Here is a 16,821-nt window from a genome sequence, read left to right as displayed (position 1 = left end):
ACATAAAGACCTGGATGGCCGCTAACTTCCTGCTTCTTAATTCAGATCAAACTGAGGTTATTGTACTCGGCCCTGAAAATCTTAGAAATATGGTATCTAAGCAGATTCTTACTCTGGATGGCATTACCTTGGCCTCCAGTAATGCTGTGAGGAACCTTGGAGTCATTTTTGACCAGGACATGTCCTTCAACGCACATATTAAACAAATATGTAAGACTGCTTTCTTCCATTTGCGCAACATCTCTAAAATTAGAAATATCCTGTCTCAGAGTGACGCTGAAAAACTAGTTCATGCCTTCATTACTTCCAGGCTGGACTACTACTTAACAGACAAGTTGCAATATTGGAAGGTGTGTGCAACATGGGTACCACGGAGGCTGACAGAAGACCACAACAATGAGTTGATTCTTCCCGTGAATTTCTTCGCTGCTCTGCAAATGAAAAGGACATCTTCTTGGACTCAATTGTCATTGGTGACAAAATCAGGGGGTTTCACTTTGCACCTGAGACCATACAACAATCATGCAAGTGGCGGCATACCTCTTCGCCCAAGCCGTGAAAATTCAAACAAACACAGTCTGCTGACAAAGTCATGGCAACTGTGTTTTGGGACCAAAAGGGGGTATTGTTGGTCGACTTTCTGCCTGCTGGGACCAGAATAGATGCTGACAGGTACTGTGAAATACTGAAAAAAACTCAGAAGGGCAATACAGAACCGGAGAGGAGGAACGTTAAGCAAGGGCGTAAGCATTTTCCACGACAACGCTTGTCCACAAGTTTGCCCGTCACACCATCGCTGTACTGCAAAACTTTGGTTGGAACCTCATCACCCACCCTATAGCCCGGACTTGGCACCCAGTGACAACCACCTGCTCCCCAAATTCCCCAAGAACATTTGCCCGGAATGTGATTCTGCTCTGATGGTGATTATGTAGAAAAATAAATAATTCTTCAACCTTTCAAATTATGTAAATATTATGCAAAATAAATGGTTGTTTGTATTTCTAAAACAATAGGAGACCTTACTTTTGGGATTGCCCCTGTACAATTAATAATACAATATTAATGTTACAATTCATTTATATATTTAACATATTGGTTGCTTTACACAGCATATTATTAAATAATTACTCTAACTTACCTTTGTTAGAGTATACTGAGATAGTCTTTGTAGCCAGAAGCCCAGCCAGAAGTAAAGCAGAACTTAGTATTCCAATGAACCATCCAACCAGCCATCCAGTGATATCTTGTCCAGATGTCCTGTCCTGTCCTTTACACAGTTTTTCTGAAAGACATCACAAAAGCCTTGTGTGATGCAGAGAATGTATTTAAATCGTATAATTAATCGAATAAACGTCAAAAGAAAAGCTCCTAAAAGCTTTAAAACTTTAAATCCAATGAACACAACCAAACACTGAGGAGATTCTCATCTGACAAATTGATCTTTTGATCATTCTGTCTCATACACACTAATATTTTGTGAACCTGCCTTTAGCTTTGACTTAGCACTGAAACACATCATATTTTCAATGAGCTTATGCAATGTCACAGCATGTACAGCATGTGAGGTAAATCCCTTGTTGAGTTTGTAAGTTTGCTCAGAAATAAACAGCATCTAAACTTTATGGTTGTTTCATTTTATTGACCTCCTGCAACACATGACTTACTACATGGTGGAGAAACCTTTGCTAGCAAGCACAATAATAAGACATTTCTCATAGTTTGTCGTCACGTTTGCACACATCTCAGGAGGTATTTTGGCCCACTCCTTTTTAAAAAAAACTCTAAATCCTTCAGGTTTCTTCACTTTTACGTAGCATCTCCATGCTTGAGCTCCCTCCTCAGATTAGCTAAAGAATTGATGTCTGAAGACTGGCCAGGTCACTCCACAATCTTAATTTTCCTTTTCTTTAGCTACTCTTTTGTTGTCTTGGTGATACGTTTTGGGACATTGTCATCCATCTACTACTCATCTTCAATGTTCTTGCTGAAGAAGAGAGGTTTGCAGTACCTGGTCCCTTCTACTGGCCTCTTGGTGAAGTCATCCTGTACCCTTCGCAAAAAAAAAAAAGAAAAAAAAAAAGAATAGAAAAAAAATGGCCCCAAAGATGAATGTTTTCACCTCTGTGTTTGACTGTGGGGATGGTGTTCTATCGGTCATACTCAGCATTTCTCTTCCTCCAAACACGGCAGAAAAGTTAGATTTTGGTTTTATCACACCTCAGCACTTTCGCCCAAGCCTTCTCTGACTCACTTATATTTTCAGTGGCAAACTTAAGACAGTCCTGTAGTTGCAAGATTTCAGTCCGTTGCAGTCTAGTGTGTTACCAGTGGTTGTTGGTGACTGTGGTTCCAGCTACCTTCAGATCATTAACAAGCTCCTCCTGTTTAGTTTCATCCCTTTCTTGTGATCATCTACGCCCCATGATAGGGCTGGGACAAATCATACCGTTCACAGTAATACCGGTATAATGTTGGGCAATGATAAGAAAATGAAATATTGCGATAGAATATAGGTAAAACGCGCATGCGCAGTGCCTTTGTTTACATACACACATGGCGGAAAAAGCGGCGACAGAGAATGAGAAGAGCGAATGATGATCGTTGAATGAAACAGATAAACCAGAATTGGTTTGTAAAAATGGTGCAACTTCAGTGGTGTGGAACTGGTTTAGAATCAGAATCCGAATACTTTATTGATCCCTAGGGGAAATTATTTTTTTGTTACAGTGCTCCATAATAAACAGACATTAACAAGACAGACAATACACTAAGAATAGCACAATATATACAGGCATATACAGTCAGGTCCATAAATATTGGGACATCGACACAATTCTAACATTTTTGGCTCTATACACCACCACAATGGATTCCAAATGAAATGAACAAGATGTGCTTTAACTGCAGACTGTCAGCTTTTATTTGAGGGTATTTACATCCAAATCAGGTGAACAGTATAGGAATTATGACAGTTTGTATATGTGCCTCCCACTTCTTAAGGGACCAAAAGTAATGGGACAATTGGCTTCTCAGCTGTTCCATGGCCAGGTGTGTGTTATTCCTTCATTACCCCAATTACAATGAACAAATAAAAGGTCCAGAGTTCATTTCAAGTGTGCTGTTTGCTTTTTGAACCTGTTGCTGTCAACTGCCAGGATGAGATACAAAGGGCTGTCACTACCAGTGAAGCCAGCCATCATTAGGCTGAAAAAACAAAACAAACCCATCAGAGAGATAGCAAAAACATCAGGCGTGGCCAAAACAACTGTTTAGAACATTCCCAAAAAGAAGGAACGCACTGGTGAGCTCAGCAACACCAAAAGACTAGGAAGATCATGGAACACAACTGTGGTGGATGACCAAAGAATCCTTTCCGTGGTGAAGAAAACACCCTTCACAACAGTTGGCCAGATCAAGAACACTCTCCAGGAGGTAGGTGTATGTGCGTTAGAGTCAACAATCAAGAGAAGACTCCACCTGTGTGAATAAAGAGGGTTCGCCAGAAGATGTAAACATTTGGTGAGCCCCAAAAACAGGCAGGCCAGATTAGAGTTTGCCAAACGACATCTGAAAAAGCCGTCGCAGTTCTGGAACAACATCCTGTGGACAGATGAGACCAACATCAACTTGTACCAGAGTGATGGAAAGAGAAGAGTATGGAGAAGGAAAGGAACTGCTCATGATCCTAAGCATACCACCTCATCAGTGAAGCATTGTGGTGGAAGTGTCATGACGTGGGCATGTATGGCTGCCAGTGGAACTGGTTCTCTTGTATTTATTGATGATGTGACTGCTGACAAAAGCAGCACGATGAATTCTGAAGTGTTTTGGGCAATATTATCTGCTCATATTCAGCCAAATGCTTCAGAACTAATTGGACGGTGCTTCACAGTGCAGATGGACAATGACCCAAAGCATATTGCAAAAGCAACCAAAGAGTTTTTGAAGGGAAAGAAGTGGACTGTTTTGCAATGGACAAGTCAATCACCTGACCTGAATCCGATTGAGCATGCATTTCACTTGCTGAAGACAAAACTGAAGGGAAAATGTCCCAAGAACAAGCAGGAACTGAAGACTGTTGCAGTAGAGGCCTGGCAGAGCATCACCAGGGATGAAACCCGGCGTCTGGTGATGTCTATGTGTTCCAGACTTCAGGCTGTGATTGACTGTAAAGGATTTGCAACCAAGTATTAAAAAATGAATGTTTGATTTATGGTTTTTATTCTGTCCCATTACTTTTGGTCCCTCAAGAAGTGGGAGGCACATTTGCAAACTGTTGTAATTCCTACACCGTTCACCTGATTTGGATGTAAATACCCTCAAATAAAAGCTGACACTCTGCAGTTAAAGCATGTCTTGTTCGTTTCATTTGGAATCCATTGTGGTGTTGTATAGAGCCAAAAATGTTAGAATTGTGTCGATGTCCCAATATTTATGGACCTGACTGTAGATACATAAGTCGTTTATTAATAAATAGCTAAAAAAGAAAAATAAAGAAAAATAAACATGTGTGTGTTAAGTGGATGAGTTGTACAGTGAGATGGCCACAGGCAGGAATGATTTCCTGTGTCGTTCAGTGGTGGTTTTCGGTAATCTCAGTCTCTCACTGAACACGCTCCTGTGACTGGCCAGCATGTCATGGAGTGGGTGGGAGGTGTTATCCAACATTGTCTTTATCTTGGACAACATCCGCCTCTCCGACACCACCTTGAGGGAGTCCAGCTCCATCCCCACAACACTACTGGCCTTACGGATCAGTTTATCGAGTCTGTTGGCATCTGCGACCCTAAGCCTGCTCCCCCAGCATGCAACAGCATAGAGGATCGCACTGGCCACAACAGACTCATAGAAAATCCTGAGCATTTTCTGGCAGATGTTGAAGGACCTCAGTCACCTCAAAAAATAGAGACGACCCTGGCCCTTCTGTAAAGTGCTGTGGTGTTTTTTGTCCAGTTCAGTTTATTGTCAATGTGTACTCCAAGGTATTTATAGTCCTCCACAATGTCAACGCTGACCCCGTGGATTGAAACAGGGGTCAAGTGTTTCCTGGTCTTCCTGAAGTCCACTATTAATTCCTTGGTCTTTGCCACGTTGAGCTGCAGATGATTCTGCTCACCCCACGTGACAAAGGAGTCGATCACAGCCCGGTACTCCGTCTCATCATCCCTGCTGATGCATCCAACCACTGCAGAGTCATCAGAAAACTTCTGAAGATGGCAGGTCTCTGTGCAGTGGCTGAAGTCTGTGGTGTAGAGGTTGAAGAGGAAGGGGGACAGTCCCCTGTGTTGCCCCTGTGTTGCTGATCACCTTGAGTGAAGGTGATGGGTGGGGGAGGGGTGTCAGGAATCCCACAGGAGGCAACATGTGAAGAGAGAGGCAGGCACAGTGGTGTGGCTCTGGGTTCCAGAATGACTACAGAGGTTGTGGGGGTGTGAGCAGACACTGTATTGTACAGTGCTATCTACTGTACAATATAAAGCGCCTTGAGGCGACTTTTGTTGTGATTTGGCGCTATATAAATAAAATTGAATTGAATTGAATTGAATCTATTGAAAAACAGAATCAACTCGTTAGCTCTGTCCTCACCTCCCTCAGCTCCCCTGCTGTTGGTTGGCCTGAATCCAGTGATGGTCTTCATGCCCCTCCACACTTCTCTCATGCTGTTCTGCTGGAGTTTCCACTCCAGCTTCCTCCTGTAATTGTCCTTAGCCTCTCTGATCTTGTCCTTTAGTAACACCTGGACCTTCCTCACCTCCTCTTTATTGCCCCCTCTGAAAGCCCTCTTCTTGTCGTTAAGGAGGGCTTTGATGTCCTTAGTCACCCACGGCTTGTTATTTGGGTAACAATGAACAGTCTGAGCTGGAACAATGGAGTCGGTGCAGAAAATTATGTAGTCTGTGATACACTCAGTTAGCCCATTGATGTCCTCAGCGTGAGGCTCACAGAGTGTTTCCCAGTTGGTCACCTCGAAACAGTCCTGTAGCTCCACTAAGGCCTCCTCTGACCACCTCCTAACGCTCCTCGTGGTCACAGGTTCCCTCCTCACAATTGGCACATAGCGGGGCGTGAGGTGAATCAGGTTATGATCTGACATACCAAGTGGGGGGAGGGAGGAGGAGCTATATGCATCCTTGACATTAGCATACAATAGGTCTAGAATTTTCTCTCCCCTGGTCGGACAGTCCACATATTGTCTGAATGTTGGTAGTGTATTGTCCAGTGATACATGGTTGAAGTCACCCGAGATCACAATAAAGGCACTCGGGTGCTGAGTCTGTAACCGGGCTATGGCAGAGTGAATAGTGTCACATGCAGCTGTGGGGTTAGCAGAGGGAGGAACATAAACAGCCACCAAGATCACGTGAGTAAATAATATCCCTGGGTAAATAATACGGCCTGAGTCCAACAGCACACAGTTCAATGTCCGGGCAACAAATCCTTTCTTTGATTGTTATGCTGGCAGGGTTACACCACCGGTTGTTAATTAAAACAGCAAGCCCACCTCCTTTCCGCTTACTGCTAGTGATGCTGTCCCTGTCTGCCCGAACAGTGTGGAAGCCTTCCACGGAAGCATTGTCGTTGGGAATGTCCTGGTGCATCCATGATTCAGTGAAACACATCAGGCTACACTCTCGGTATTCCCTCTGACTCCGTACCAGTGCTGAGAGCTCGTCGATTTTATTCGCTAAGGATCGCACATTTCCCATTACGATAGATGGCAGACACGGTTTATACCTCCTCCTCACTTCGAGCCTCCGCTGTCTCACCGTCTCCTTCTTTTTTCTCTTCTGTCCTTGACCTCTGCATCCCCGATGTGTTTTTCTCCAAATTTCAGCTGGTACTTCTGGCCAGCGAGCCGGCCGGCATCAGGGCGATCAGCTGATCTCTGGAGTAAACAGTCCGTGCGTGTAGATGTGCTGCGGTCCTGTTCCTTGATAAAAGTAATAGTTCCCCGGCCACCAGAAGAACAAAAACTCTCTCAATCCACATGATTGGGTGAAAGATAATAAACGGATGAAAATACAAGTCAGAAAAAAAAAAGAATACATAAGAAAACAGAGCTAAACTAAGAGAAAAAGCAGGAGCGACTGCAACAGGCTGCACGCTGGTTGGCGCATGCGCACTACAGCCTCTGTCGTCCGTCAGATACACAACAAAGCACTAATTTGGTAGAGCATGCTGGCAGGCCGTCGTCATTACCGTTATTACAGAAACGATTTGATGTGGTACACGGCGCTCAAAAATCTGTCAAAATTTTTTTTAGTACAACTTTGCTAAGCTACGAAGCCGCACCACTTGATGGATTGTTGGAGCATTACGGCTATCGTAGTCAGGAGCCTCATGGAGTGATACATACTGTGCTAATATTACCGTATTGTGTGTGTGTTCCACTGGAAATGCCTTTTGGTTAAACTGTCAGCAAGGAATTTGCATTTGCACTGTTAAATTTTTATATAGCTTTAATGCACATAAAAAACAGCTGCTTGTTTAAGTGGAAATACATTGATGGGGTATTTTTTGCACAAAAAAAAAGTTGTAGAGTTGTAAAGTATTTTGTCTCGCGTCAATTATATCGTCAGTTATATTGTTATCGCAAATTTTCAAATGTATGTCATGATAAATATTTTTGGAATAAAATGACTATTGTTTGCCTTTGGCCTGGAGCTCCATGAAAGACCTTGCCCTGCCCTACCCCATGAGGCAAGATCTTGCATGCCAAAGGCAAACAATGGTCATTTAATTTTAATTTTAATCCATTTCCAAAAAACTGCACCAACAGTTGTTAGGTTCTCACCAAGCTTTTTCCTGATGGTCTTGTAGCCCATTGCCACCTTGTGCCTCACTACACTGGCATCTTTTGATTGCTCTTTAGTCATGTTTATGGTGGTGGAGAGACCAGGGGTCCGTTCTTCGTACCTCGCTAAGTAAGTTAGCTGGATTTGATTGTTGACGATTTCGCGTGATCTTGGATCGTTCGGTTCTCCGAGCTCATCCGGGACTTGCTGTCATAGCAACAGATCCGTGGCGTAAACCTGCTCGGGAGCAGGCTTACTTTATGTAAACAAGATTAGATCGCGCCACTCAGGTATGTCCGCTGCATTTATCTGAAAGCAACAGCGATATTTCTCCACTGTTTTTCCATAAATAAATATTATCAATGTAACTAAAGATAATGCAGTATTTGATTCTTTTATTGATTTCATACAGATACATACAGGTCATTTCCTAAAAAAAGGGAAATGAACTATTAATCATTCTATTTCATGTATTTGATTATATCAGATGTAATAAAAAATAGTAAATTACTTCGCGTAATCAAGATGAGAGACCACGGCTATAAAAGCAAAGGTGGATTTGGGAAGTCTGTCGCAGCCATGTCCTGTCCGTTTGTACGCGAGCAACCCATTGCGGAAGGTGCAAGATTGATAAGGAGAGTTTACAGAATTCAGCGTATATTGCGGGATAAAAGGGATCCTTTAGCTCAGCGCGACAGTGTGCTCATAGAGAGATATCGATTCTCCCGTGAGGGTATTATTTTCTCTCTCTCTCTCTCTCTCTCATATATATATATATATATATATATATATATATATATATATATATATATATCAACTTACTGTGCATGCTTCAGTCACCCCTTGCATGGGAACAGGTAAAAGTGATGGAGTGTTATGTAAAACTACACAAAAAAACCCCCACAATGTCAATAAATGTCACCGTACAAAAAGGGGTGTGGCGAGGGGGTGCAGGACCACCACCTGTCTTTATTTGCTCTGCCCTTTTCTTGGTTGCTGTTATAAACAAACAAACAGATTATTCCAGGGTCTCTTTTCAAGAGACTAAAAGCAATATAAGTGATAAATATTACCATTCTGTAGAATATTCTTATATTTCACTTTTACTTGTTCCCATGTTCTAGTGGGTCCTGTTGTGGCTCTAATGTGAAAGAGGATATAATGTAATATATTATAATAAATTACTTACGAGTTTAATTTGTCAGCAACTTTCTGCCAGCCCTCTCTCCTTGCTTTTGCAGCCTTTGCAGTGTTCCCCTGTGTTTTAATTAAACTCTGAAACTCCTGATATCCCTCAATCAAGAGTTCTTGGTCTGCTGCCGTAAAATACTGAGCGCGCTCCTTCGACATTTTCGCCGACCAATCACAGGGTTGCCGATCAATGTTTCTACTATCGATGCGTAGCCCCTTTTAAGCCACCCAGTGATCTCACATTACTTCATCCAGCTATACTAATCGTCAACAACAGGTGTGTTCGGAGAACCGGATTAGCAAGCTCAAAGTGCCATGATTTGATCTTGGATGTAGTAAGCGAGGTAATAATAATAATAATAATAATAATGCATTGGATTTATATAGCGCTTTTCAAGGCACCCAAAGCGCTTTACAATGACATTATTCATTCACGCTCACATTCACACACTGGTGGAGGCAAGTTGTAGCCACAGCTGCCCTGGGGCAGACTGACAGAAGTGAGGCTGCCATATCGCGCCATCAGCCCCTCTGGCCAACACCAGTAGGCGGTAGGGTAAAGTGTGTTGCCCAAGGACACAACGACCAGGACAGAGAGGCCGGGTATCGAACCGGCGACCTTCCGGTTACAGGTGCCCTTCCCAACCCCCTGAGCCACGGTCGCTCCACGGTACAAAGAACGGACCCCAGAATGGAAGAAACCGATTCTCTGGACACGTGTGCTTTATCAGGAGTATCAGGAGTGATTGGCTGATGTAATCTGTGCCTCAAATGGCCATAGAGCTGGTCTGGAGGAACAAGAATTCTGGTTGGTATTCCAATGACATTCAAAATCAATTCATGACTTTCATGTAATGATGTACGAACCAAAAGTAAAATTCACATAGATTCCACTGAATGTCGTAGCAAATATGGAGGAAAAGCACAGCTTTAAAATTAGCTTGAAGTTTTAGTTGAATTAGTTTTTAACAATTCACCTACAACTACGACACCGCAGTTGTAAGTTTCTTGTTCGCGTGGCCACTATCTTGGCTCAGTGTTTACTGTGATTGCTTTGCAAGGGCCAGCAGTAGCAGAGTTGGAGTGGTTTATGCCCCAGTGTCTAAATAAATGGCGCGGCGGTCCGAGCCACAAATTGAATGCCTGTGTCCGAGTGGTCTCTACAGTGCACCCCAATCCAACACGAGATCACACAACGCAGTCCGGGGTGTAGGGAGGCCCCTGCACTGGTTAAGGTTTGACAAACAAGTCTAAGTCTGCAGCTTCACCTCCTCAGCTCAGGCCTGAAAACCTGTTTGGCTATTCTGCTCTTGATTTCACTCTTTATTAGCTCAGATTAGTTCTCCACACTCTGGACTCTGTTCAGTTCGGCTGCATTTACACCAATGCTCTCCAAAGCCACCAAGCCACCCGTTCTTCCACATTCAGTCCCACCCTTCCTGCTCTGGCTCTGCTCAAATCTCATCCTCAGCTTGACAGTAATTATTCATGTTTTATTTAACTACAGTCACATATATGTTCATTTATCAATCTCATATAGACAGCTCTGGCTCACATTACAGCAGTCTTCAATGTCTGTAAACAATAATGTTGCTAGGCAACCGAGCATGCCGCATTAATAGTTTTACATTAATTTCTATGGGGTAAAAATGTCGTCCTCTGCAGTTCTAGGTAAATGCGGTCATGTGTGTGTTTTTTCTTTTTAACCCCACACAGCGAATAATTCAATATTTGAGGAATAAGCACATTAAGGTTTTAATTTAACAGAGTCACACAATATTTAAAATTCCAAAAGGGTCAAAACAAAGCCCTTATCAATTCTGATGTTAAAAAAGTAACATCAAATAAATATTTGCTGTGGTTCAGTAAAAGTTCTCCCAAGTAGACAAACCTACAAGTTAGAAAGTGGTTTCTTCCAAGCATTCTGTCAGAAACAACAATTACAGGTATTTGTTCTACAAAATGACAAAAAACAAATCTTACCACAGAAAGGGACGTAGAGCTCATCCTCTGTCACATGGCTGAGCTCCTCCTGTGTGGCTACACAGTGGAAGAGGCTGTTGTTTGTCCTGGTCACAGTGGTGAGGAGGGTGATGTTATAGCGCTCTCCTGTGTGTGACACCTGTGGCTCCTCAGCAGGAAGGATGTTTCCATCGCCGTCCCTCCACTCTACTTTAGGCTTTGGAGAAGCATCTCTGACCTCACACTTCAGCACCGCCTTGTCCTCTGTGATTTTCAGGATCCGAGCAAATGCTTTTGCTACTCTACCTGCTAAAACAGTGTGGCTGTGTCAATCACTCGATCAGTCTTTTCACCTCCTTTACTGTCTCAGAAAGAAGAAAGAATCAGCACCTGCTTAACACCACAGTACTACAACGCTGAATACCGCAAAGAAATGTTTGTATTTGTTAAGCTAAATTACAATGTGAATAACAAATGAATGTGTCACTGCTCTCAATTATTTTTAATATAAAAAAATGTGTGATCTCTTCTGAAGAAAAACTACAATTATGGTAATTGGTCTTTAGACTGACTGATTCATTAAACATATGTTAGGAAACAAATCGATCCCAGCACCTCACAAAGTCCTTATAAAAAGAAAAACTAACAGTGATGTGGGTTCACAGAGGGCTTAGACATAAACGACATTAGCACGTAAGCTATGGTTAGCTTAACATAGCAGCTACAGGATCAGGAAACAAACACTTCTCACACTCAAACTCTGACTTTCTGCAACACGGGATCTCTTGAGCCTGTTCAAAATGCTTAAATGTACGGTTTGTGTGTGTGTGTCTGTGTGTGTTCTTCAGAAAATTTTCAGCTTGTTTTGATAGAAAGGGTTGAGACAATAGATGTAGTTTCATTTTTAGGTTTTTGGGGGGTTGATTGCAGTAAAATATCCAGTAAAACATGTAATGGCATAAGCCGCTGCAGTGTTCTCCTGAATGATAGGTGTGAACACTCAGACAATATCACAACATAAGCGCTGATATCAGAGGAGAAATCGTCAAAATCAGAAGCCAAGACTTTGTCGAGGGTGTTGTGCAAAGTTTTTTCCACAAACTCAAGTTTTCAAACTGTTCCAACGACTCCATCTATGTTTCCTTATATCTCTGAGCTTCTGTGCTGGAACATCATTAAAATGGCAGGAAAAACAAAATCGTACACTCGTGTGATCGTTCACTGCAGCGGCCGTGGCACAACTTATTTATAAGTTTCAAACTTATAAGTTGGAAAATCATGAGGTGCATGACCAGCGGACGCACCACAAAGATTGTGTTGTGTGACAACTGACACGTCGAGCATAACCAGCATAACTTAGCTACACAGCATGTACCTGACACCAGTACCTGCACTGCCATCTTCAAATCCACATCACAGTTATACTAATTCTCAGGTTTATATATTTGCTGCTCTCAGGTGTTTATAGTGCAGGAGAGTCACATGTGCGTCAGCTTAAACATAACGTGCAAATGCAGCAACAGAATGATGATATACCATGTTTGTGCGTCACAACACTTTCAGCATCAGCCTATTCACATTTTTAAAAAAGGTCGGGTGCTGTGTCAGTCTTGAAGGCGACAACAATAAACAGTGATACTGAAGTCAGGTTCAGGACAGATTTCTCCTTATCTGTCATTACTGACAGAACCATAGATTTCAGTGATATCTTAATAAATTGTTTATGGCAAGTTTAAACATGCTTGATAGATGCTGAGGCTAACATGTGTAGCTACACAGCTTACAGATGTAGACTCACCAGTAATTTCTCCAGATCTGTCTCTGATCACAGCCTCTGCAAGACAAATAACAGGCACTTGACTATGGGCTCAAGTGGTCATAAATATCTTGTACTTGTAAATCAAATGTGTATTTGTGAACAGAGTTTTGTAACCTTGTGAGCTAAAATATGTGCACATTTCATGTTTGTGCATCTACAGATGAGAATTTATGTGTTTGTAAAAAATATTTACACGAGTTACACATTTTTTGTTAAGGTCTGGTTACAGATTTACAGGTTACCTGGCTGTGTGTGACTCTCAACTGACAAGTACAAATTTTGACCCGATTTTTCTTCCTTTCACCTGATTGGTCAATGTCATGTCAATTACAAATGTAGCAATCCAATCAGAGAACAGATGGGTTTGGCTGTTGGAGGGGTGCTTTACTGAGCTTCGGGTCCTGGGAGGGTAATACAGTTTGAAGCTGGAGGATCTCTATGTAAATATCCTATAGGGGCCATACAAGCGAGGTTCCTTAACTTTCGGTAGCTGTTGAAAGGATAAAGTTGTGGTATGTCAGTGGTTGGAAATACCATTATTACTTTTGGATTAGTTTAACACAAAGTCATGTAATTGTAGTAATGTTGTTTCTACAAGAGTTTGTGTTGTTTTATCTTCAAATGTTCAATAGAAACATGCATCGCTCATTCATAACAAAGAAAGCTTTGTTACTATCCCCACTAGTGAAGACTGTCATTTCCAAAATACTGCTTTCCCCCCTGAGGTACGCAGCTCTGTTGAAAAGGCTCTGGAAGTCCCTGTATTAAGCAGGTAAACCTGTCACACAAAAATCACCAAACTCGGACGACAACAGACTGTTTTCCTTTGTGGTGATGAAGGAAAACGCTAGGCTGGCATGTAAAAGGGCATTTATTCTTCCAGGACCTGAAGCTCAGTAAAGCGCCCCTCCGACAGCCAAACCCATCTGTTCTCTGATTAGATTGCTAAATTTAAGATTGACATGACACTGACCAATCAGCTGCAAGGAAGAAAAATTGGGTCAAAATTTGTACTTGTAAGTTGAGAGTCACACACAGCCAGGAAACCAGAGCAAAGAGTTTTACATGTAGTTTGTTGCTTTGTATCTGTAACCAGACCTTAACAAATCTTTTTTTACACACATAAAAAATCTCATCTGTAGAAGCACAAACATAAAATGTTCACATATTTTGGTTTACAAGGTTACAAAACTCAGTTCACAAATACACATTTGATTTACAAGTACAAAATATTTATGTCATGTGCCTATTGTTGTCTTGCAGAGCCAGAGATTAGAGATCGCTTTGGAGATATTCCTGGTGAGTAATGATTTCAATTCAATGTTAATTATATAGTTATATAATTATATAGCGCCAAATCACAACAACAGTCGCTTCAAGGCGCTTTATATTGTAAGGTAGACCCTACAATAATATATACAGAGAAAAACCCAACAATCATCATCCAATCAGAGAACAGATGGGTTTGGCTGTTGGAGGGGTGATTTATGGAGCTTCAAGTCCTGGAATAATAAATGCCCTTTTACATGCCAGCCCAGCGTTTTCCTTCATCACCACGAAGGAAAACAGTGTGTGCGTGTCCGAATTTGGTGATTTTTGTGTGACAGGTTCATGTGCTTGATACAGGGACCTCCAGAGCCTTTTCAACAGTGCTGCATATGGCTGTGCGATATGACTAAAATCTCATATCCCGATATAAGACATCTATCGTCCCGATAACGATATAAATCAGAAAACTGTAACATTTTCTGTAAATTCTGTGAATCTCAGGCAGCTGAAGTGTTTCCAGCTGGGCGTCGTGTACCTGGAGTCGAGTGTTTGAACCGATACATGAAACGATATATTTTTAGACATAAGTTGTAACGGCCGCCGTTTTCTTTGTGAGTATTTACTACACAGCGTGCTGCGGGGAAAAGCCTGTTCTAGCTTTTTAGTCTAAGGTTCATTTTTTTTCACCTGACGGCTCTTTGTTGCTTCTCATCCGTACAATCTCTGCATACTTTTTCACGTGATTCAGTTTATTTTGAAAAGTCTCGACAGGATCTTGAGCTTTTTTGTGAAAGGTTTATGTGGAAAATAAACAAGTTCAATTCAATTCAATTCAATTTTATTTATCTAGCGCCAAATAACAAGAAAAATTCGCCTCAAGGCGCTTTATATTGTACAGTAGATTGCACAATAACAAGTGGACACACGATGGTTTTACCGTCGTTGTTGCTAATGACAACGCATAGTCTGTCCATAGTGTAGTTATATAAAATATAAGAGAAAGAGAGAACTTTAAGAAATTATTATAGCCACGACAGTGACCATCAAAACGCTGAAAAAAATATTGCCGTAAACAGTTTATTTTGCAGCACCACGAAACAAACGATAGTGTAAAATGAAACCGATGGACGTTTTTGTATCGTCATCCGATATATATCGTTATATCTCAGGGGGGAAAGCAGTATTTTGGAAATGACAGTCTTCACTAGTGGGGATAGTAACAAAGCTTTCTTTGTTATGAATGAGCGATACATGTTTCTATTGAACATTTGAAGATAAAACAACACAAACTCTTGTAGAAACAACATTACTACAATTACATGACTTTGTGTTAAACTAATCCAAAAGTAATAATGGTATTTCCAACCACTGATATACCACAACTTTATCCTTTCAACAGCTACCGAAAGTTAAGGGACCTAGCTTTTATGGCCCCTATAGGATATTTACATAGAGATCCTCCAGCTTCAAACTGTATTACCTCCCAGGACCCGAAGCTCAGTAAAGCACCCCTCCAACAGCCAAACCCATCTGTTTTCTGATTGGATCGCCAAATTTGTGATTGACATGACATTGACCAATCAGGTGAAAGGGAGAAAAATCGGGTCAAAATTTGTACTTGTAAGTTGAAATCCACACACAGCCAGGTAACCTGAGTGCAGAGTTTTACACAGGGCTCTAGACTAACTTTTTGCCACAGTTGCATTGTAACTTTTTTTTCTTAGGTACACCAGCCCAAAAGTTAGGCGCCCCCAAATTTTTCAACCACATTGCTTAAAACCGGTTTTATGTGCGCACTTTTTTTGGGGGAAATTGCTGTCCATAAGGACAGTATTACTTTGTAAATGATTAACTAACAATCTTGTCAACACAAAATTCTTTATTTGGAGCACAGTTCTGCAAGAAAGATAAGTTACTGAAAAAGTGCTTGTGCTTAAAGTGTTTTGGCACTCTTTGGCAATATTGTAGAAAATGTTAAACTTAATCATCATCTCGGCTCCTCTGACGACCTGTTTGCTGCTGCCTGCTGCTGAAAGGCAGTGGGGAGAGGGGACACTTGGGCAGTGCATTTATTGCAGCATATAATGTGTTTTCTGGATACACTGCTGCTTTTTCAGCATTCAAAGATTGATGGCCCCGTGTCAGAGCTGGCTATGAATTTCAGACGGATCAGGCCTCAACTTAACAAAAACGTTATCAACAGTTCTTTTCATCTTTTCTTATTACCCACAGCTACATCCACTCTGTCGGGCCTAGGCTGCTCACTAGAGCTGGGTATCATAACTGATTTCTATAATCCATTCAATTCGATTCAATTTTGCCTCAGACAGTCAGAAATATTATAATTCTGATGATTTATTAGTACCGATACATGTGAGACTTTATCAAAGTTGTGAACATCACAGCAGATGCCTTTGTGTCAAAGTAACTGAGGATAAAACACAGAAGAACATGAAGGTGATTTTCTGGCCTGGTTTTTTATAGCAGATAACTTTGAAAATATTCTGCAATATTCTGCAATTTTGCATAATTTTAAAAAGTATAAATTTCATCAGTATTGAACAGCAGAAATTAGGCTTTGTTGTCCAAGGACATTTAAGTACAAAAGAAAAGAAAAAAAGACAGCGGCCGACAGCGCTGTAAACAACGGTAGGCTGGTGGGTAATAAGCGAATGAATAATGCAGAAAACAGAGATTTGACGTGTGCACTTCATGCACACGTCAAAGTGGTGGAAACAAAACAGCAAAATAAGACATTTATCAAATGTGAATCGTAGTTTG

At 41.5% G+C, this 16,821-nt stretch overlaps 1 protein-coding gene across 6 annotated transcripts in view; it reads right to left on the bottom strand.

The window, feature by feature from the left end:
* The window catches only part of LOC116327237 (butyrophilin-like protein 1), a 34,823-nt gene that overhangs the window by 15,558 nt on the left and 2,444 nt on the right, over window positions 1-16,821 (bottom strand). For 3 of the 6 annotated variants that reach the window (XM_039612577.1, XM_039612582.1, XM_039612581.1), the window contains exons 3-5: window positions 12,751-12,786; window positions 10,974-11,261; window positions 1,142-1,285 (exon numbers count right to left, since the gene is read on the bottom strand). In XM_039612577.1, coding sequence (XP_039468511.1) covers window positions 1,142-1,285; window positions 10,974-11,261; window positions 12,751-12,786 — 468 coding nt within the window. The remainder of the gene's footprint in view (window positions 1-1,141; window positions 1,286-10,973; window positions 11,262-12,750; window positions 12,787-16,821) is intronic. The other 3 variants (XM_039612578.1, XM_039612579.1, XM_039612580.1) reach the window with 3 other exon arrangements.

Source organism: Oreochromis aureus, linkage group 5 (assembly GCF_013358895.1).
Source record: "Oreochromis aureus strain Israel breed Guangdong linkage group 5, ZZ_aureus, whole genome shotgun sequence".
Lineage (NCBI taxonomy): Eukaryota > Metazoa > Chordata > Actinopteri > Cichliformes > Cichlidae > Oreochromis > Oreochromis aureus.
The sequence above is the reverse complement of the archived record's forward strand: the minus strand, read 5'-3'. Positions and strand labels throughout refer to the sequence as shown.